The 21,638-nt window shown below is 40.3% G+C and overlaps 2 protein-coding genes across 2 annotated transcripts in view; one reads left to right on the top strand and one right to left on the bottom strand.

The window, feature by feature from the left end:
- Positions 1 to 1,006: 1,006 nt before the first annotated feature.
- SPA17 (sperm autoantigenic protein 17) lies at positions 1,007 to 12,515 on the bottom strand. The gene is made up of 5 exons (XM_002923983.4): positions 12,429 to 12,515; positions 11,088 to 11,268; positions 5,755 to 5,825; positions 3,885 to 3,971; positions 1,007 to 1,332 (listed from the first exon to the last, which is right to left on the bottom strand). The coding sequence occupies exons 2-5, from the start codon at positions 11,239 to 11,241 to the stop codon at positions 1,189 to 1,191; spliced, it is 456 nt and encodes a 151-aa protein (XP_002924029.1). The 5' UTR covers positions 11,242 to 11,268; positions 12,429 to 12,515; the 3' UTR covers positions 1,007 to 1,188.
- A 90-nt stretch (positions 12,516 to 12,605) lies between these two features.
- SIAE (sialic acid acetylesterase) overlaps positions 12,606 to 21,638 on the top strand; it is a 38,520-nt gene continuing 29,487 nt past the window's right edge. The window contains exons 1-2 of the mRNA XM_002923999.4: positions 12,606 to 12,766; positions 16,444 to 16,605. Of these exons, the coding sequence (XP_002924045.2) occupies positions 12,700 to 12,766; positions 16,444 to 16,605 (229 nt within the window). The 5' untranslated portion in view covers positions 12,606 to 12,699. The remainder of the gene's footprint in view (positions 12,767 to 16,443; positions 16,606 to 21,638) is intronic.

Below are 21,638 nucleotides of genomic sequence, written 5' to 3'. Positions count from 1 at the left end.
GGCAGACGCCCAACCGCTATGCCACCCAGGTGCCCCNATTTTATTTTGGGAAGGGAACCTGCATCTTTTGATCTAAGACATGAACCCCACAGTTTCTTAGATATTCAAGGGTGAGAAGTTCTCAAAAACGAGACACTGGGGGCACCTGGGTGGCTCAGTCGTTGAGTGTCTGCCTTCCGCTCAGGTGGTGATCCCAGGGTCCTGGGATTGAGCCCCACATTGGGCTCCCTGCTCAGCGGGAAGCCTGCTTCTCCCTCTCCCAGTCCCCCTGCTTGTGTTCCCTCCCTCGCTGCCCCTCTCTCTGTCAAATAAATAAATAAATAAAATCTTAGAAAAAAAAAAGGAGACACTGAACTTACTAAAAATAAGGCATTGGGGGGCTTGAATGATTCACTGAAAAAAAGAGACATAAGGGCTCTAGTTTATGACACAGGTATTTACCATTCATGAATTTGGCAAAACTTGGGAAGTTTTAGTATTTATGGAAGAGTATTTATGACGTTATGATGGCTTTTCTTTTTTCAAATATGTATTCATCTTGTTCTGTGTGGTTCTGGAGAGCAAGATAATAAAGTGTCAGCAGCATGGGTGTAGGAACAGATATGCACTACTAAATCCCAGCGCGTGTGTTGGGCTCAATACATTTTTCGATAAATGACTGCATGCCTGCATGACAAGTGAAAACATATGGATGAAACTTACAGGGAGGCAGATTTTTGATTCAGCTTCTCTTTTTAATAATTTGAGTTATTCAAAAATTAAATGGACTATGCTGGAAGGACGACAAAATTCCCTATCACCAGGAGTGAACCAGGAGCAGAAAGACCATTGTTCAGGGATGGGATAGAGGATTTATTCATTAGGTAACGGTTAGACCACATAACCACTGACGATCCTGAAAACTCAGATATGCCAGTTCTATAACTTTAAAGCCAGGGGTCTTTACCCAGAGATTTGGGAGAAGTATAAATAAAACTCATGATCTCAGAGAAATCTTTAAGGGGCATGTGTTCAATGGCATGTTTATTAAACAAATGCTCATGACAGATTTTCACAACAGCAACAAATGTTATTTCACTACATCAAATCTCCCTTACTAAGAAAAAAAACAGCAATCACAGCGAGGTTGATGGATCCGGAAGATTTTTTCATGTTTTTCTGGGGAGCGGGGGAGTAAAACCAGTCTTCTCACTCGTTTTCTTCTCTTTTCTCTTCTTGAGGCTCACCCGATTTCATTTTCTTCACCTCCTCTCTGGCTAAGTGTCCCCGGAAGACTGCTTGAATTTTGAGAGCAGCGTTCTCCTCTTTCTCTTTTTCTTCTTCAGAAGATTCCTTCATGGAAAGGAGAAAAAGTAAGAGACTTCTTAAATATCCAATATTTTGATGCCATAAAAATAAGTGCACAAATTTAATCAATTTAGGGACGTAACAATCGAGATCTGTTGCTTCCTAAGGGAATTTTATATACTGTTACGCTGTGTATGTTCCAAACGGTGAGTGCCAAGATAGCAGGCATTTTGTTTTCTCATTCTTTAATATGTCTCTGCAGTAAATGATCGGTGCCAACTTCCCCCCTCAAAATAGCTCCTATTTAACAGTTTCCTGAGCAATGACATTTTTTTTTGAAAATAAGTAAGAATCCTTGAAGCATGGTAAAAATGTCAAGAATAGTAAATGTGCTGTTTCAAAATAATCATGATTACATGAAATTAATTTCTTAAGTTTTCAATGATTAGCTAATCAGAATCATACATGTAAAGTGGACTGCCAAAGAGAAATCCTTTTAGTCCAATAATGTCAGTTTTAAGGTGGTTGGCTGAAATTCTGTATATAGTTGTTTTTTTTTTTTTAATATAGATATAGGGGTTGCTCAATCCCTGGAGCATCTGGCTCTTGATTTTGGTTCAGGTCATGATCTCAGGGTCGTGGGATCCAGCCCTGCATTGGGCTTCACACTCATCAAGGAGTCTGCTTGTCTCTGTCTCTCTGCTCCTTCCCCTTCTCTCTCTCTCAAATAAATAAATAAATACAATCTTTCCAAAAAATAAAATTTAGTTATAATTTACCTAAATTATAGGCAGTGAAACACACAGATCTTAAGTGTCCATTCAACAGATATATAGTTTTTTAAAAAAGATTTATTTGTCAGAGAGAGCACGCACAAGCAGGGGGAGCGGACGGCAGAAGCAGAGGGAGAAGCAGGCTCCCCATTGAGCAAGAAGCCGATGTGGGACTCGATTCCAGGGCCCCAGGATCACAACCCGAGCCAAAGGCAGATGTTTAATCAACTGAGCCACCCAGGTGTCCCAATACATAGTTTTTAATATATCATTTTAAATTATAACAGTGATACATATACATGAAAGTTTTCTCCTCCTTTCCAAATCTATTCCTAAGATGTAACCATTATTATGGGTTGAGTATATATAACCTTCCAAAATTTCTCTCTATATAAGGTATTCTTATAGATATATACATGCCTTTTTATTTTAAAAATGAGATCATGTTAATTACAATGCTTGCAACTACTTTTTCCATGTAACCATATCTTGCTTCTCTTTTCTATATTATTATTCAGTGTGTAACTCTGCCCATTCTTCTTTTTTTGTGACATCATTGTATTACATTGTACTACTGCAACTTGATTTATTTACTCAGTCTCCTGTTGATGGACCCTTGGGTTGTTTACACCCCTCACCCCATTAAAAACAATGAGGCACACCTAGCTCTCAAACTTTTAAATGCAAACAGAATGGTATTGAATCCTCTGAGATGATGCCGCAATATGGGCAAATGAATTATAGTGAAGTTGGAAATCAGTGAGATCGCAACACAAAGTCATGAAAAACTGAGTAAGGGCAATTACTAAAGATGTATGGAAATGACATTCCCTTTCTTCCTTCACCTCCCATTGCATCTTACGGCTTTGATATAATTCTGGAATAATTTATAAAGGTTATAGGGAAAAGTTATGCCCCCCCCCACTGGGTAGGAGGTAAGGTATTCCTTGAAGGGGATGCCTACTTTGAGTGTCAGTTAATGGGTGACTAACTGGACATTAAGACATGAAAAAGAACTCAGAAGTTTGGCCTTCAGCACTGTAGAGAGTAAGTTCTTTCTCACTAGGCTTGGTCTTCTTGAGTCTGGACTATGAAGAATATAGACAGTGATGTTCATATATAGACTCTCCAGAAAAAAAGTCTGATTTGCAGTATTGGCCATGGTCTTCATACTCCTACCATGGCTGATTTCACGCTACCAAGCAGACATTACTGATCATGGGTTGTAGAGAGATGTGTACAGTTGTCTCTTGAGAGCTGGCTCTAACACACTACTGAAAATAGATACCTTTGAAGGTGGGCCCTACTCAGGTCTTTATTGCTTAGATGTAGGTTGCTGGGCAGGAAGTCGTTTTGTAGAGAGCAGCACATGCAAGGTAAATAAGACACGTTGTGTAAAGCCATTTTGTTTGGTGATAGGTGATTCTCTGTGAGTTTCCTTTTGTTATCTCTGAACCTTTGTCACTGTGTGGCGGTGAGAGCATCAGTTCATGAAAAATTCTCAAAGTGGAAAGAGAATCTGAAAGATGGAGACTGAGGCAGTGTGTTCTGTCTGTTCTTCCCCAGAGGGGAGATTTCCCCACCCATTGACAATCTTGGAAAAAAAGATTTTATTTTTAAGGGGAAGAAGGAGTTTTCCTTTATGATAGACATAGCTAAAAATGATCCACCAGTTAGCTTATCACTGATGCCAGTTATCTAGAAAGCAAAATCATAATTTTAGCAATATGGATAACAGACTGGATTCATATTTGGAGTGCAATTTTAAATTGAGTGATATGATTCTGTGTAGGAATCTAATAGTATACGGAAAACGTAACTTACTAAGGCTGTGACTGGTGTCTCATCCTCTTTCACGGATCCGCGAGACTTTTCTTTTGCAGACTCACCATTCTCAGGTGATTCATGCTCCTGGAAGAGGGGTGACAGGGCCAAACAGGCAATAGTCCAAAAATAGTAAAGTCTTGGATCAAACGGCTTAAAGTCATTAAATATTGCTGTATGTTATTGAGAAGTAGTAGGGATACATACCGATTTTTTTAAAAAAGAAAGTAGGTTTAAAAAAAAGAGAAAAAAATGAAAACTCTAAAGGGAATATGCATAAACAAATATGGCCAAGGAATTGCTGAAAAGTGTTTGATTTTTCGCTTTTGGAATGTGTGTAACATTATTTCATATGAAAAACAAGCTATTGTCTTATACTAAAAGTTGTTAAGATGCTGTAATGAATCTTGAACAAAGTATAAAAAAGAAGTACTGTTAGTTTTTAAAATAAGAGCAAAATATATGCCACAGCGTCCCATAGCATGAGGTCAAGTTGACTTTTTAATGAAGTTTGTAGATTAAAAACCTTGTCAAAGAGGTAAATTCTGCTGTGGGGAACCATTTACATGAAAAAAAGGGAAATCAGCTCTGCCTATTTTGACATGGTTATTGACATCTTCCACCAAAATAGAAGCGCTGCTAATTCACAATCTATGGCAAGAGTTTCTTGAAATCCATAAAACAGAAATTTGAAGACATATAAGCTAATTAAGTAAAGCCTTTATAATTCAATAGAGATGAAAAAAACACCCTGAAATTGCTATGTGACACAAAGATTTAAAACTTTTTGACATTATTCCTTTGATTGGAATAAAACATGAACACAGAGAATCTAGTTAAATGGAAACAAGCTCCACACCCCCATATCTGGCAGGCACAAATGGATGGAACTCCACTTTTGAACTCATGGAATAAGTGACAGGTATTTCCCCAGGAAATTCCCCAAATCTACTGGGGAGCACCATCAAAACTTGAACTTGGCTAATTCCTTTTAATTCTAATATCTGATGGTGCTTTGTGGCTAATGTATTTTTTCAGTTGTCTAGAAGAGTGCTTCTCAGACTTGAATGTACCCACAAATTACATTGGGGAGCTTGTTAAACTTCAGCTTCCAACTTGCAGATCTGGAGTAGGGCCTGCGACAGAATTTCCATCAAGATCCCAATTAGTTGATGGCAGTGATGCAGGGTCACACACAGCCTTTTTCAACCAGTGTTCCTCTTCTGGACCACAGAACACAGAATGTGTTCAGTGACTATCCTCTCAAGGATGGTATGTAACTAGAATCATTCTAGAAACAAAAGAGAGACATTGAATCCCTACATGCAGTGGGAGTGCCCTTGGCTTAGGGCTTAATTCTTTTGAGGAACCTTGTTTGAGAAAGGCTGATTCTAAGAAAGCTGCTAAAGAGAAGGTAGGTTCAGTCTCTGAACAGATTAGCTTTGTAGAAAAAACTCAACCATTATGAATTTAAATTCTAATCAGTCTTTTGTAAGATGTCAATGATGATGAAACGACTGGATAAATGGTGTTTTATAAAATGCCATTCATTAATTCAACAAATATTTAGAGGATCTGCTATTGCTAAGCATTGTGATACCCAGCACAATTTGAAGAATAAATGAGAGTAATTATTCTGTAAATTTCAAGTATATTCTGCCTGTTGATCACCTTTCAATTTCACCTAAGTATCTGTCCACTATTCGTATACTTTAGAAAAAAATTTCTCATCAGAAAGAACAGCACAATTAAAAAGGTTTAATAAGATATTTGTGATGCCTGTTCATGTTTCTGGGGAGACTGCAATAGTCTCTGTTTTGGAGACCGGGAGAAGAAAATAACTAAATCCACGAGTTTCGTGGGACCATACCTTGAATGCATGGTTGTTATAGAAGCGGTCGTCTACCTTAGTCCCCCATTCTGCTGGGTCAAAGTTGGTTTCTAAATAATAAGAATATAATAATTTCAGGCTTAGTTTGAGTTTATTAAAGAAAATTTAGAATAGTAACACAAAACAAGTTTTCTTTTTTAAACCACATGTTCTTTACTGCCAGTTGAAAATCTTATTATGTATATAGCCTAACACTGTAAACATACATAACCAGTGATCACAGAATATATGATGATGAATTAAACATTAGATGAGCCCTTGGGGGTATTTAGAAAGGCAGTAAAAAAACCATAATTGCTGCCTTCATAGAATAATAAAATGGGAGAGAGAGAGAGAGAACAAATGCCAATACTGAAATATAAATACAGAAACGTATAAACATGTATCAGTAAACACAGGAAAATGTATAAAAATAAATGCTAAATAGTAAGGAAGTTTGGAAAAGTGAAGAATGGGAGAGATTTTTTAAAAAAGAGGCATATTATGTAGTCAGTAGACATAGGAAGAATTATTTATATTTAAGCAGAATTTTTCTTAACTCTTCATTTTAAACAATTTCAAACTTAGAAAGTAGAGAGAATAATATGACAAATTCTCATGTGTACATTACTCAGATTCAACAATTATAAACTCGTGATTTATCTTATTTTATCTGTAACTTCACTCAATTTCCCACCCTTTCTTCTGATTATTTTCAAGCCAGTTCCAGGCACCCTATTGTTTTATCTACAAATAGTTATTTTAGTGTGCATCTCTAAGACATAAAGCCACAACACCATTATCACATCTAAAAATACTAAAAATAATGCCTTAATAACAGCTATCCAAATTTCCCCTATTGTCTGATATATTTTTTGCTTATTTTTTACTATTGATTTGTTCAAATCAAAACCCAAACAATGGGCACAATGCCTTTCCCATCTCTTTTAATTGAAAGAGATTTTCACCTATCTCCCAGCCCACATTTTTTCCCTGCAATGTTTTTGTTGAGGAAATTGGATCATTTTTCCTTTGGAGTTTTCCACAGTTTAGATATTTCTGATTCCATTCGCGTGATGACTTTTAACAAGTTCCTTTGCTTTTAAATTTCCTGTAGCTGATTCAAGTTTTATTTATTTATTTGGCAAGAATATTTTATAGATAGTGCAGTGTAATTCTGTCAGAATATACGTAATATCTGGTTGTCTCTCTTTTTATAATCTTTAAGGGCCCATTGATGATGATTGCTTTAGATCATTTCTTTAGGGGTTGCAAAATAGCAATGTTCTTACTTGATCATTACCTTTTTTAATTTCTGGAGTAATCAGTAAAGAAAAACTTTCCCATATCAACTATTTGGTTACTCTGACATACAGTTCATCCAGAAAAGGCAGGTTAAAGGTTTGATTCTTATCCTTTATCAGCCAGTTTTCAGAATAATCAGTTGGTTCCTTAGGATGCTCTCAAGGAGGTCTTGTTTGTTTGTTTTGATCATTATGACCTAATGAATATTTAAGAAGTTGGATTAACTTCAATCCATTGCATTTATTATTCTTCTCGATGCTCTAATTGTCCAAAATCGGTCAGTAGGAGCCCATTCAGGTGTTCAGGTGTTTCCTCTGGAAACAACTCTAGTATCTTTGATAGTTTCCTTATTTTCTGGAATGGCAAGATGTTCAGGCTCAACTTGCATATGTCCTGACCAATTCATGGAATTAGGTAGTTCTCTACGAGGCCTTGGTTTCTGGGAAATGGTAGCTAGGGGCCACAGTCTAGAGGCTAGGTGCTCACCGGTACTGAGCTGGTTATTGTTTTGTGGCCTTTTAAAAAATGCATAGAGTTAGAAAACATTTTTTTCATTTTTTAAAGAGAAAATATATCATTGAGGTCACACTGATATTTTTCTGTTCAAATTTAGGATTACAGGATTTTATTAACTTCCTTTATTTTTATATGTTTGTCATTTTTCTTATGCTAAAAATCTTATTTGTAGTAACAGTAGGATAGTGACTTATTTGCTACATCCTACAATGCATAAAAACTATAATTATACTATAACTAACTATAATTACACTATGATATTATTAACTATGATTACTGAAAACAATTTAAGACTTCTTAACTTCATTTTGTTTTTAGGCTATATCCACTAGGGATGTACAGTCAAATTACTGTGTTATAAAGTCACTTGAAACAATTCTTTTCTGTGTGGTTATATCTACCCATTCAATACTAGCTAGGTTTGTTTGTTCCACTTTGCTTCTAAACTTTAAGCTTGCTTAACAATTTTAAAATTTAGTTCCACTTTAAACTATGTTAAACATTTATGATTTTGAATTCAGGATATATTCAGAGAAGTCTAGCTTCTATCCTGTTCCCTCCACTCTGTTACTTCTCCAGAAGTAAATATAGATTTTTAAAAGACTTATTCTTCCACTTAAAAATATAAATGAATAGCTATATATTTGTATCCACACCCCTTTGTTAGATAATTGGTAACATGCTAAACATATTTTCTTTCTTTTTTTGTTGAAGATTTTATTTATTTGAGAGAGAGAGAGAGAGCGTGAGCGCATGAGTGGGGTGAGGGGGAGGGGGAGAAACAGGCTCTCCACTGAGCAGGGAGCCTGATGCAGAGTTCGATCCTGGGACTCCAGGATCATGACCTGAGTCAAAGGCAGATGCTTAACTGAGCCACCCAGGGGCTCCTAAACATACTTTTTTCCCACCTTATTTTTTTCACCTAATATATCCTGAAGATCACTCCATAGCAACATATAGAGATCTTCCTTATTCTGGTTTTGTTTGTTTGTTTTGTTTTACAGTTGAATAGAATTCCACTGTGTGGATGTCCTCTAGTTTATTCAACAAATCCCCTATGATGGATATTGGGATTGTTTCCTCCAATAATGATGCAATGAAAAGGGTAGAAGTGGAATTTCTATGCCAAATTCTCTTCCTTGGCATTATATCATTTTGTATCTCCTCCAGCAATGTATATGACTGCTTATTTCCCCTCTCGCCTTGCCTGCAATGAATTGGCAAACTTTTGGCTTTTTACCAGTCTGATGGGGGGGGTTGGTAGTGGTACCTCAATGTAGTTTTGATTTGGGCTTCTGTTGTTATGGGTTAGTTTTAGTATGCTCTCATATGTTAAGGGCCATTTGCATTTTTTGTGTGTTTTGCTCAGATCTCTTAACCATTGTTTTATATAAGGTTTTTTCTTCAGTATTTTTATAAACGTTTGGTTATTAGGTTTATTAACCTATTGTGAGAAAAATTACAATTATTTTTCCTCAGTTTGTTATTTGTAGTTTCATTTTCTTATGGTGATTTTGCCATGTAAAAGCTTACTTTTATGTAGTCAATCTCAACAGTCTTTTTCCCTAATTGCTTTTGAATATTTAAGTAATTATAGCAACTTAGCTAGCAAAATGTTTTCCTTTTTTATATTACAGAGAAATTCATCCATGTTTCCTTCTAGTATTTGTACGGTTTCATTAAAAAAATAATTTAAGCCTTTGGTCAATTTGGAACTTACCCTGGTGTATGATGTAAAGCACAGATCCAATTTTATCTTTTTCCATCTTTATCTCAACATCATTTAATAAAAAGCCTACCTTTTCCCTAGTGATTTCAGATACCACTTACATCAAATGCTAACACGTTTTCTGTCAGAAAAATCAAAATTAAGACTAATAATTACCTATGAAGAATGCTGGCAAGGGAATTCTTGCATTGTGTGAGAGACTGGCTAGAGGCCTTTTTCCTTCCCTTTTGGAGAGACTACATTCAGATCCTTGTATCAGTTGGATAATTCACCTTTGGTTTGCATGAGTGGAAATGGGTATGGTGCTTCAAATTTTTTCAAATATTTTTGTCTAGTTTTTATTAGAGACTGGTATTCTGAGACCATTAATCTGAATCACCAATTTCATTAATTATCATGATCCAGTAACAATGACTCAAATGTTTTTTTGTAATGGGACATTTCTGAGATCTAAAATTAAATAAATGACTAAGACTTTTTACTCATGAATTTGTAAAATTAATGTTATAATAACAAAATTAAATTAATGCTCATTATAATTCACCTCTTACCCTAAAAGATTTCTCTTAATAGCTTTTTAGTGGCACATGAGTTTCAAATTGTGCAACAGATATTCACACTGACTGGATATGGAAAAGCCCAGCAATATTCAGGAAATTGGCAGAGATTCCGAGCTCTGCCAGGGTTGAGCAAAGAAGACGAGATGGTGGAGCTGTGAGTGTGTATGGGAGTTGCTTCAATTCAAACCTTGTGGTAGGTTTCCTTCTTCTGGAAAAAGATTTGAACCAAATGCTAACTTACTTGTAGTTATTTCTAGTCACCTTTACCACTCTGTTGGAATACAGCAGCCAAAAGTAATGATGGAAACAGCTTATATAAAATGGTAGTTCCAGTCAAGAAGGGTTTTTTTTTTTATAGAAATGTATAGCTGTAATAATTCCCATTTTGACTACTGGATCAAGTCTTAACAGTTATGAGCCTTCAAGGTTGGGAATTTGGACATTTTATTTCTGGAAGGGAAGAAACTGCTTTGGCTCTCAGCCAGAGTCACTGTTAGCATGAATCTTAGTCTCTGGGCAGGACGGGACCTTGGGAGAAGAGAGAAAGGATATAAATTACCTTCCCAAGCTGGAATTTCATTTTTATTTTTTAAGTAGCCTTCACACCCAGCGTGGAGCCCAACGTGGGGCTTGAGCTCATGACCCCAAGATCAAGACCTGAGCCAAAATCAAGAATCAGATGCTTAGCTGACTGAGCCACCCAGGTACCCCTGGAATTTCACTTTAAAAGCAGTGTTTCTCTGTGCCTTTTTGCAGACTAGTTTCATATACCCCAGCAAACACCAATCTATTTAATCTAAGGGGCATAGAATTATTTTTTACAACACTTACAATACTTTCAAGTAAGAGTCACCATGTAAAGAAAACTCTCCTCCCAGGAGGACTAGACAGTCAACTGCCTGGCATGCATTGGAACAGCCTGTTGGAAAATGGAGAGCTAGACTGGATGATCTCTTGAGGTTTCCTATTACGCAGTGTGTCCATGAAGAATACAAGGAAGAAGGTCTGTGTAATCAACTGGTCATCTTCAAGAATGTGAAATCACGGGATTTAAGAGAACCTGTCATAAAGGCACACGTTTTCAATAGCAAGAACTGTTATTTGAAGCTACCTGCCTCATAAAGGCTTTCTATGGAATGGGGATGGTCTTAAGCCAGTTTCACCATAACCAAATGCTTTAGTCTCTTACTTAAAAAAAAAATGCCTATTTGAAAAAAGCTTACTCTCTCGTTTCTCTAGAAGATTTTCAAAATATGCTGCTGCAAAAGCTGGTATATTTTCTGGTTGCTCCCTCAGAATCTCACGTGTCAGCCCTTCAAGAAGATTCCCAAATCCTTGTGGAATTCGGTAGTGGGTGTTGGAGAATGGAATCGACATCTCCTTGGAAGGAATTGCCTATTGTACCTAGAGATTCATTAAAGAGTACTGTCTTTAAATTTGTCTGATTTTACTTATATAATCACAATTATGACAACAAATTATTCCTGAGCTCCAAATTTTCCAGACTTCAATTTTACCCCCCCGACACAACCCCAACCCATCATTTCTTCGAGTTTTGAACTCTCCATTATTAATCAGAATAGTACAAATACAGTCACATTTACTAGGCCAAATGATTTTTTTAAATTACAAAAACCACAGATTTTTCACTATAACACTAAGCCCTTTTTCTCTCTGTCCCTCTTTTTGTCTTTAAGAGGGGAGAGTAATTTCTGCTAACCAACAGGAACTCAGGGAGAAGTATTGTTAAAAATTCATCATAAATCGCTGAGAAGACACTGTTTGGGGTCTGAAATTGAAAAAAAAGTGAATTAAGAACTAATCTTGGTTCTAGAAATTACTCTAATTTGTTGAATGAAGAAGTTTAATACTTAGTCTTGCCCTCTGCTTCCACTTCTGAAGCCGAACTATAATGCCCCGAAGCACCTACATACTCTGAAAGGGGCAGCAAGGGTCAGAGGGGGCGGAGGCAAAGTCATGATTTTGCAGTCCTAGAGGCCAAGATTTTGGGATTCTTGTGTTTTCTGGTTTTGTCTTGACCAGGTCTTATCTTCCTGTCTTGGAATACAAGGGCTGGATTAAGGAGAACTGCCAAGCAGCGGGCTGGGCTGCTGAGTATGCAAACGACACTCAGGGACCTGGCCTTTTTGTGAAGGTGTCAATTTTTTCACAAGTCCTCAATCCGTGGCAGGGATCTAGGTGAGGGACTAGACGGTTTAATGAGGCCCAATGTATGGAGGATGCTTTTCTGTTTTTGAGGGAACAGGAGATGAGGCATTGAATCATTCTAAGTTTGTGAGAAGGACAGGTGAGACCCTGAACCAATCTGGGGAGTGGAGGGCGGTTGCGGGGGGAGCACGGGTCTAGTCGGCGGCGCGACGTCGAGGATCTGGGATTTCAGACTCTCGAAGAATGGGATTTCAGACTCTCGCAGAACGGGCTGCCTTGGCGCCCAATCTGCTCTCGCGATCCCGGAATGTGTCTGGGATCCTGAGAGAATGCGAGAGGCGAAGGGAAAAGGCGAGGTCTCGGATTTGGAGAGGAAGTGGGGAAAACCGCCTCACCTCTTCGTTCTCTCAGAGCTGGTGCCGATGGCTCCGGTTGTTATTTCTCGTTGCTGGGTAACCGTTTTTTTTTTTTTAAATTTAACTACGGCGGCCGGGAAGGGGAGAGAGAGGCACGGCCTCGCCCGGCGGCCGCGGACCGTCTTCGCGACAGAGCAGCTTGGGAGGGGTGGAGTCAGGCCTCCCCGCCCCGCGCAGGCCCCGCCCACGACCCCGGCCGGGTCTGGAGTCGGCATCCGGAGGCCGCACGGGGGTGTCGGATTTCGCAAACATGGTAGCGCCGGGATTTGTATTTGGGCTGGTGCTGCCTTTAATCGTGCGGGCCGACGCAAGTGCAGGTGAGGGGGCCCGGCTCGGCCCGACCCCTGCCGGTCAGCCTGCGCGGGCTTCGAGATCCCGCGTCCTCTGCAGCGAACCCCGACCGGCCTTCTGACCCAGGCCTAGGCCGCAGGTGTCTGCCGCGCCGGAGTTCCGGCCGGTCCGCTTCCTCCGCGCCCTTGCACCGTCGTCCTGATGCCCTGGGTGGCGCACAGGGAGATTTGGGTGTATCTGAGTGGGGAGGCCCAAATGTCTCAGACCGAGGCCCTCGGGGTCTTTGAATAACCGCAGGGGAACTCGAAGGGAAGGGGGGTGAAGCTAGTTAGATGATATTTGGAAACAGGTGACTGAGTCATCCACAACATTTCCCTGCTGCCCCCTCAGTAGTACCCTTGGGGAGGGTTTGCTTCAAGCTTGGTTCCTTGGGGGAATTATATTTAACTAGTTTAAGTGGTGATTAGGTTTAAGAAATACAACCCCCTCACTAGCTCAGAATATTTAAGGCTTAGCTTTGATTTCTGGCGCAGCTTACAGATATCGGTGGTGGAATAATAGGCGTGGCATTGGGGAGGAGGGTGACTCACTTTGACTATTGTCCAGGCCGGATCCTGTCATTTGAATACCCCAGGCTGGACACTGAGAGCCAGAAGGGGAAATCTGCCCGCTGATGCCAGCAAAGTGATAATGCTGGACCTACTGTTTCCTTCACACCATTCAAATAGTGGACCCCAAAGATCCCAGCTAAGAAATGGAAGTTGAAGTGAGAATGGGGATTTTTTGCTCCCTAGCAAAAAAATGACTTGCTCTACCTGAGAACCCAGAAGTACCCAGACATACCAACTGCGGCCCAGCAGTAGGGTCTCAGGCTTTAACAAAAGCGTAGACCAGCAGCACTCTGCATAGAACTTTCTGACTCTTATCCCCATTCAGTGACCTTTGAGTCCAGCATATGAGAGGAGAGTAGGGCACTCTTTAATTCGTTTTTCTGTTAAAGACTGTTAGCTTTAATGCCAGTGCAGTATTCTGTCTTCACCTTTGGGTTTTATCGTTACGTTACCTTCATTGACAATGACTGTATTTTTCATTAATGCTTTAAATTTACTTTGCTTCTTATGTGGTTGCATATCCTGACATCTTTCCTTCAAAGCGTTCCCCCTGTGCTCATGTTGACTGCGTAATATTTGTAATGTATAAAAATATATGAGCAATGAAACAAAATGAATACCCAAGGGTGTTGCACCCAACTTAAGAACTAGAACATTGCCAGGTTTATTGGGACTCCCTGGAGGTTTGTCTCCAGTGCATCCACAGAGACCTCACCAGAGGTAACCTAACCACTGTCCTAATTTTGTCAGTCTACTTTTGATGACTACTTTTAACTTCCCCACAATGCTAATTCCTGTTTTCAACTCCAGCACCCAAATGAAGGAAAAATTGAAGACCTAAAAAAAAAAAAAAAAAAAATTCAAATGCTAAGTGTCTTGTGTTTGACAAAAGGAATGACTAGTCCCGCCTCCTTTCCTATTCTCCTATTTTGTCCATTGCTCAATTCCTTGGTAATGTTCCACTGTGTACTCTTATCGGCTTGGAATGTGAGCTTTATAAGGGCAGAGAATATGACTTTTTCTTTTTTTTTTTTTGAATTTACCACCAGTATCTAACTGCAGCGGAGTGGAAATTGCAGGAACTTTAGAATCAGGTGGCTTGGTTTCTAGTCCTGTCATAAGCTACCTGTGTGATTTCAGGTCGGTCAAAGGAGTTGACTGTGTGCGGTATGCTTAGCGCTGTGCCTGCCCCAAGTAAGCTCCCCAGTAAGATGTAGGCTCCCTGCTGCTGGCAAGGATTTTTGTCTGTTCCTTTTTTTTCTTTCTTTTTCTTACTGTTATATCCTCAATGCTTAAAGTGGTGCCTGGCACACAGTAGGCATCAATAAATATTTGTCGAATTAATCAATTCATATGCAAGCTATTAACCACAATTCCCTAAGCTAGCTGGGTGTCAGTCTGTGGATCAGTGAATAACATGATTGTATGTCGGGGTGTGAAGGATCCTTTCTACCTCTAAAATTCTTTAACATAGAATAGAGCCAGGCACAAGGAGGTCCAGTTAATGTGTGTTGGCGAAAACAGACGGGCTTGGAAGGATGTGTCCCCAGCCTGGAGGACAATGGCTGCACTCCGAGAGCCCTTCATTTGCACAGGCTCGTGTGCAAGCGACAGCCAGTTTCCTTCAGTCCGTCCCCCCCCACCCTCTGCTTAGCTCTTAGCCCTTTGGTTTCCAGTTTTTATTCCATATGAAGCACCTATCCAAGCCTAGGCCTCCCACACATGTGCCTCTCCCCTTCCCTCCAGCATGCTGCCAACCTGCTTATGCAATCATGGGGTGTTAGAGTCTCTTCTTAGAGCATTTTGCTTGTGGTGGTTGTGTATGTCCAGCCCATTATCCAACCTTCTGGATGGTCTTTGGTTGTCATGTCAGTTTTATGATGGGACTAAAACTCAGGAGAGGGAGGGAGAGCAGAGGATATTTGGCGACTGGGCTGTTATTAGAAGCAGAGGGCAAGCAGGCCACCAGGTCTGTGTAGCAGACCCCATTAGCTCTGCTGCCCAGTTGAGCGTAGCCTGGGGGGCCATCCTCATTTGTGGCTTCCAGGGAGGAAAATGTCAACCTTGTTAGTTCTCATTCTCTTTCCTGCCTATCATTTTTGTTTAAAACCCTTAAAAAAATCTCAACTTTGTTAATTACTTTCTTCTAGGGATTTTAGTCTGTTTTGTTCAGACAAATTGGGACATAAGTTTTTTTTTTCCCTTGTTAAGTTTTGATGAGGAACTCGCTGCGATAATTTGGATAGATGCTTGTTATTAATAAAATACTTCAGTATAGGCTGCATGTTAAAAATAGGAATGATCTCGTTAAAGTGAGTTCTTATTCGGTCTTGTTAGTGACTCTGGAATAGAATCTATAGTTTCAAGCGCTCTCCCTCTTGTTCTTTTATATAATTTAGCTTGTGAAATGGGTAAAATTGAGACGGAAGACCTTTGTTCTGACATTTTGACCTTCTATTTCATCTTAATTTATCTGTATTTACCTTAGAAAGAAGCAGCCATTGCAGATATTCGTAAATGCTTATTTAGGGTTTTCAGTGGGTTGTCCAAAAAACCACAATAAGGGGAATTTTTTTGTGGGAAATCGACACGGGTAGGATGGAAAAGGGGAGATAGAGTGGGGGGAAACCTTAGGGAAGGCTGTGTTGGAGAGAGGCAGGTGTCTTTATTCCCAGCAACAAGGAGTGGGCGTGGTAATGGAAAGTAGGGGAAGGAAGTGGCTTATTTTTCTCATAAATACCATCTGTGGGGTGTATAAGAGGAACATGTTAGCAATTTGGGGGGAGAGAGTGAAGCATCAGGGCCAAGCCAGAGGGCAAAGGCAGATCAAGAGCTCTGAGGGGGAGGAGGCTGGTGGCCTATCGTTTGCCTAGGCTCTTTGAGTTTTCCTCTTATTGCAAATCTTTGGCAACTGTTCTTGTTAAGTCGCTTACCTAATTAGGAGGACTAAGATCTAGCTTTAGAAGATGAAAAGGACTGGATATATCCAAATCGTCCTGTATAAAGACTTTATATTCCTTGCTGTTTAAGCAGGTTCAATCGGTGATGAATCTCCCAATGGCGGTCTTCTAAGTGTTTGTTACATTTTTTAGGTGTTGGTTTCCGCTTCGCCTCATACATCGGTAACGACATGGTGCTACAGAAGGAGCCCGCCGGGGCAGTGATTTGGGGCTATGGCATATCGGGAGCCACCGTGACCGTGAGTCTGTGGCAGGGTCAGGAAACCATCATGAAGAAAGTGACAAGTGTGAAAGGTAAGACCGCTGGTCCTCTGTTCAGCTTTTGTCTTCTTCTGCCACCTGCTGGATAATCTGAACAGGAAGGCTGAGGCTCCAGCTCAGATTGTCCCAGCCATCCATTTCTTCAGCCATCCATAAAAGTTTGAGTATTTGTCATGTGTTGGGCCCTGGGGGATACAAAGGAAATCAAGACAAAATCAAAGTCCCTGCCCTCCAGGGTCTCATGGAATAATGGGAATAGACACCAAGTCATAAGTGCAGCGTGATGAATACTGTGATGCAGGTGTGTGTGTATGGGTGTCATGGGATGCAGGACAGACGTCCGACACGGATTGGATGGCAAGAGACGGTCTCCGCAGAAGGTGCCGTTTGAACTGAATCATAAATGAAGGAGAGGCGGTGTGGAGGAGTGCTGAAGAACCTGGGCTCCGGATTCACTGTCTGGCTTCAGGTTCTGACTCTCTCGCATTATGACTGTAGAACCGCAGGCATGTTATTTAATGTCTCTGCGTCACAATTTCCTTATTTGTAAAGTGGAGATAAGAATGATATTTAGGATTATTCCGAGGATTACATGAATTAACACATGTAAATTACTTAGAACAGGGCCAGGCACACAGGAAGGACTGAATAAGTGTTAACTGCCACTATTATTATTACTATTATTATCATTACTGTTATTATTATATAGTCGGTTAAATATTTATTGAGTGCCTATGTGCCAGATACGGTGCTAGGTAGTGGTGACACAGTGACTAGTGAGGTAGATATGGTCTCTCTCCTAAGGAAGCTTACAGATTAGGGGAGGAGACAGAAAAATGATAAGCAACAACAGGTAAGTGCATTGGGTGCCGCAGTCTAGAAGGGCAGTGTGCTCTGGGAGTGCTTAGGAGAGAGAATTCACTTAGCCTAAGGTTTATCTTGAAAGATGAGTGGGGCAAACCAGGTAGGGCGAATAGCCTGGACGAAAGCATGGAGGCACGAGTGAGCACGGATCCTTGGAGGAATGCCAGGCAGGTTGATTTGCTTGAACACTGGGGTATGTGATGGCTGGGGGACGATGGGGGAGAAGGTTGGAAGTGTAGGAAGGCTTGTCTGTCACTGCTAAGGAACGTATATTCTAGTTTGGATTGATGGATTTTAAACAGCAGAATAACTCCATCAGATTTGTTTTTTAGAAAGATGACTCTGGCAGCACTGGGGGAAAGTGGATTGGAGATCAGTAAGAGAAGAGGTGGTGGGAACTGTTAGCCAGTTGTTGTGAGCCAGTTGTTGTGAGATTCAGGCAATAGACAATGAAGGCCTGACCCAAGGTAGTGGCTGTGAGGATGTTCAAGAGGGTGAGAATGGGAAGGCTCCATGGGAAGACAGGACCTATAAAGGATTCTCTGTCTAGAAGAGATAAAGCCGTGTAAGACAGCAAGGGGAGGAGCATGGCTGGAAGTTACTGGAGGCAGGAGGCCACAGTGAGGGCTGGGTCAAGTGGAGACTGGATCAGATCTCGGTTAGAGGTAGCGATATAGCTATGGAGTGTTGAAGGTAAGAGACAGGTAAGGAGGCTACTCTGGGGAGCAGTGGGGAGAATGTGGGAGTTGGTGGTTTGAGCTGTGACTTGAAAATATATATGACCAGGAAATTCTTTTGGCCCTTGAAAACAAAGATTGCCTAATCAGTTCTGTCAATGTCCAGTTCAGAGTGATCCAGACCCTGGTACAGGCTCTTTGTAATTCATTTCTAGTCAACAAACATTTTTAAATACTATGTACCAGTTAAAAGGGAAGCTTAAGCTGATTGAGAAGATGTTCTCTGTTAGATTTAAATGCTGCTGGTGACCTGTAGGATAAACTGAAAATGAATTCAATTCAAGAGATGAGCAGTGCTTTCTTTTTGTGTTGTATCTATCTCAGAAATTAACAGCACAGAGTGTAAATACTGGTAATCTCAGTAAATGATGTTGATTTAGAAATCCAAAGAACCGCTGTAGTTTAAATACAATAAATAGGATTTCCTTGGTGCCAATAATTAACATACCAATAAATATTTAGGAGACAGAGACTACACAGTACTCTAACGGTAGATACAGAAGAGGTATATATATATATATATGTTTATACATATGTACATATGTATGCGTGTGTGTGTATGTGTATATATATGTGTATATATATACACATATATACTTTATATATGTTTATTAGGCTTTCCACATTTGCTTGGTACTGAAGAAAGGTATTTATTTTATGTAGATTCATAAACCTATTTATAGGGGCATCTTGCTCTGTTCTGCCCATATATATAGCAGTTCAGATTTTTTAAAATGTTCTTATGCATTATTTTTAGTTTTTTTCTCCCTTCCTGGCTATTGTAGGACCAATATTTGGAATAGCCAGAAATGAGGCAGGAGGGTAGGTAGTGACAACAAGGTGTAAAAGGTAATAGTCAGGGGTGAGCCTCTCTTTTCCTTCATGGTGGTAGTAAACTTGCTCACTTGTCTTGAGTTCAATCCTATAAACATCAATCGAGGGCTTATTGTATATCAAACACTGAAACCCTAAAAAATACAAAGAAGAATACAAGTCGTGCCCATCCTCCAGGAACGCACTGTCTCGTGCTGNCCATCCTCCAGGAACGCACTGTCTCATGCTATCCTCTCACATTTGGTACTTTTGGTTCAAGTAATACTTCGTTGCTTTACTGCAAAGTGATGTGTCTTTTGGAGTGAAAATATCCAGCAGCAACTTAAGGAACCAACAGATTCATGGACTGTGGATGGTGATTTCACAGGGAAAGGGGTGGTTGTTATTGGGAACAGTGAGGGTAGTTCTATGTATTAGGCTCTCCATATTTGCTAGGTAGAGAAGAAAGGTCTGTATTTTTTGTAGATCTATAAACCTGCCGATAGGGGCGTCTTGCTCTGTCCTGCACAGGAAGCAAAACGGATAAAGTGTTACTTGGAGTAAAGGAGGTAGACATGTAGGGAATTTTACAGGGCAGCAAAGAAAATGTTTCTGAAAGGAGACACTACAGGGTACATTGGAGGGTTGATTTCTATCTAAATTTTGATGAGGACTCTGGGATTTTCAGCTAGATTACCTCAATTTGTCACTCTGTCTCTGTTAATATTTAGCTTATTACCTACAGTCAATCCCCTGGGTGCCCACAACAAAACGAAATTAACAGCATGAAGGTTTTTGTCCAGCAGACTGACACTCAAGCTTTGGGAAAATTAAAACTCGAGGGAAGATTGGGAATATGGGTCAGGTACTGGGCCTATTCAAACCATGTCGTCAAATGATGCATGATGATTCTTTCAGACACAAGGAATAACGTGGGGGGAGGATAGGGTGTATCCTCTCACTCTGATACACATGGGGGATGTGTGGGGGGTGTGGTCAAATCAGGGTATGTCTGGGTTTGTCATCATGACTGAGGTAAGTAAAGATATTTTCTTTAATTTAGAAAATTCTAAAAAGCTTAAACCCCTTAGGGAAGCAAAAAGCTCCTGGTTGCAGTGTTAGCATGAATACCCCTTTTCTATGCTACATAAGAAATTACCACAAACTTAGGTTCTTACAAGAACACATTTTTATCATGACACGGTTTCTAGAAATCTGAAGCCTGGGCCATCACTCAGCTGGATTCTCTGCTCAGGGTCTCATACAACTGAAATCAGGTGTTGGCTGGGCTGTGTTCTCATCTGGAAGCTTGACTAGGGAATGATCCACTTCAAGCTCCTGTAGGTTGTGGGCAGATTCAGTTCCTTATGCCTGTAGCATTTGTGGAAGCATCTGTGCTGCTTCCAATCTCCGATCTCGAGACCTTCTTTATTTTAAAGCACTCACCTTATTAGGTCAGGCCCACCCAAGGAAATCTCCCTTTTTATTGATTAGGAACTTTAATTCCATCTGCAAAACTCCTTTATCTTTTCCATGTAATGCACCCTAATCACAGGATTGACATTTCCTCCCCCATGCCATTTTCTGTTGGTTGGAAGCAAATCACAGATTCTGCCTGCAATTGAGGGGAGGGGACTACATAGGAGTGTGACTTCTGGGGGGTCCCTGTCAGGTGTGTCTGCCATAGCATGTTATCACTTAAACAACTGCATAAACAATTTTATCGCTAAAAGAATATTCGAGCTTTTTTTTTTTTTTACATTCATATTTGGTGGGGGTGGAGATGAACTTTATACAGAATAAATGCTGGTTGTCAAGGGGCAGTTTGGGTGCTAAGACCTCCCTGTTGCTTCCACAAATCATTGAATGATTTGCAGCTGGTAAAAGCCAAGGTTTTTGTGGGGGAAGAAGCAAACAGGGCTGCTTCTCCCAGCTCTAGGCTTTTCCTTTTGGGAAGGGAAAGGTCATGGATAATTTTCTTTTTTCTCTTGGCATCTGAGATTTGGCACAATAACCTGAAAAATAATTAACATCTGATGTGAATAGCAAAAAGGAAAAAAAGCATGAAAGCACTTTATGACTAATCACGTCTTTAGACAAATTCCTTTGATTTTTTTTCCCCTTTGATGATTTGTTCTTCTGGTTTTGAGGTGGGGGCTGGTCAGGGAGATGGAGAGAAAAAAATGAAGAGAGTTCTTTACTTAAGTCCTTGGCCGGAGTATGAAGAGAAGAGGGACAGGACGAAGTAGGTGAGATAGGCTTACCACTGGACACGGAGACACAAAGCCCCATTCAGGTTGCATGGCTTTCTTGTTGGTGTAACTCAGGGCTGGGGTTTACTCTCTGCCGTTTACTTGATGGAGTGCCTGGCACACGGTAGGCACTCTAAGACACTCTATAATGAAAGAAGGACATGAATCTCACCCGATGCAAGAAGAAAGAATGTGAGGAAGCAGAGATTTGAATGCAAGAAAAATGAGAATTTACAGAAACCTGGGCCTGGATTGGTAAGAGAGGTGGTAAGATGGCGGATGATGAGGGCCCAGAAGAAGGAACCAGAGCGGCTATTGCTCAGAAAGCCCATCAGGATCAGCAGAAGGCCAGCTGATGGTGAACTTCCCACTCTTCGTAGTCGGTGACTCAGTTTTATTG

The sequence above is a fragment of the Ailuropoda melanoleuca genome, chromosome 8 (genome assembly GCF_002007445.2).
Source record: "Ailuropoda melanoleuca isolate Jingjing chromosome 8, ASM200744v2, whole genome shotgun sequence".
In the NCBI taxonomy this organism is placed as follows: domain Eukaryota; kingdom Metazoa; phylum Chordata; class Mammalia; order Carnivora; family Ursidae; genus Ailuropoda; species Ailuropoda melanoleuca.
This window is presented reverse-complemented; position numbering and strand designations above follow the sequence as displayed.

Excerpts from the sequence above, each read along its gene's own strand:
- SPA17 (XM_002923983.4), bottom strand. The coding sequence starts at position 11,241 with ATGTCGATTCCATTCTCCAACACCCACTACCGAATTCCACAAGGATTT. Across the intron at positions 3,972-5,754 it reads ATAACAACCATGCATTCAAG|GAGCATGAATCACCTGAGAA; the intron begins GTATGGTCCCAC and ends CCCCTCTTCCAG. Across the intron at positions 1,333-3,884 it reads AGACACCAGTCACAGCCTTA|GAATCTTCTGAAGAAGAAAA; the intron begins GTAAGTTACGTT and ends CTTTCCATGAAG.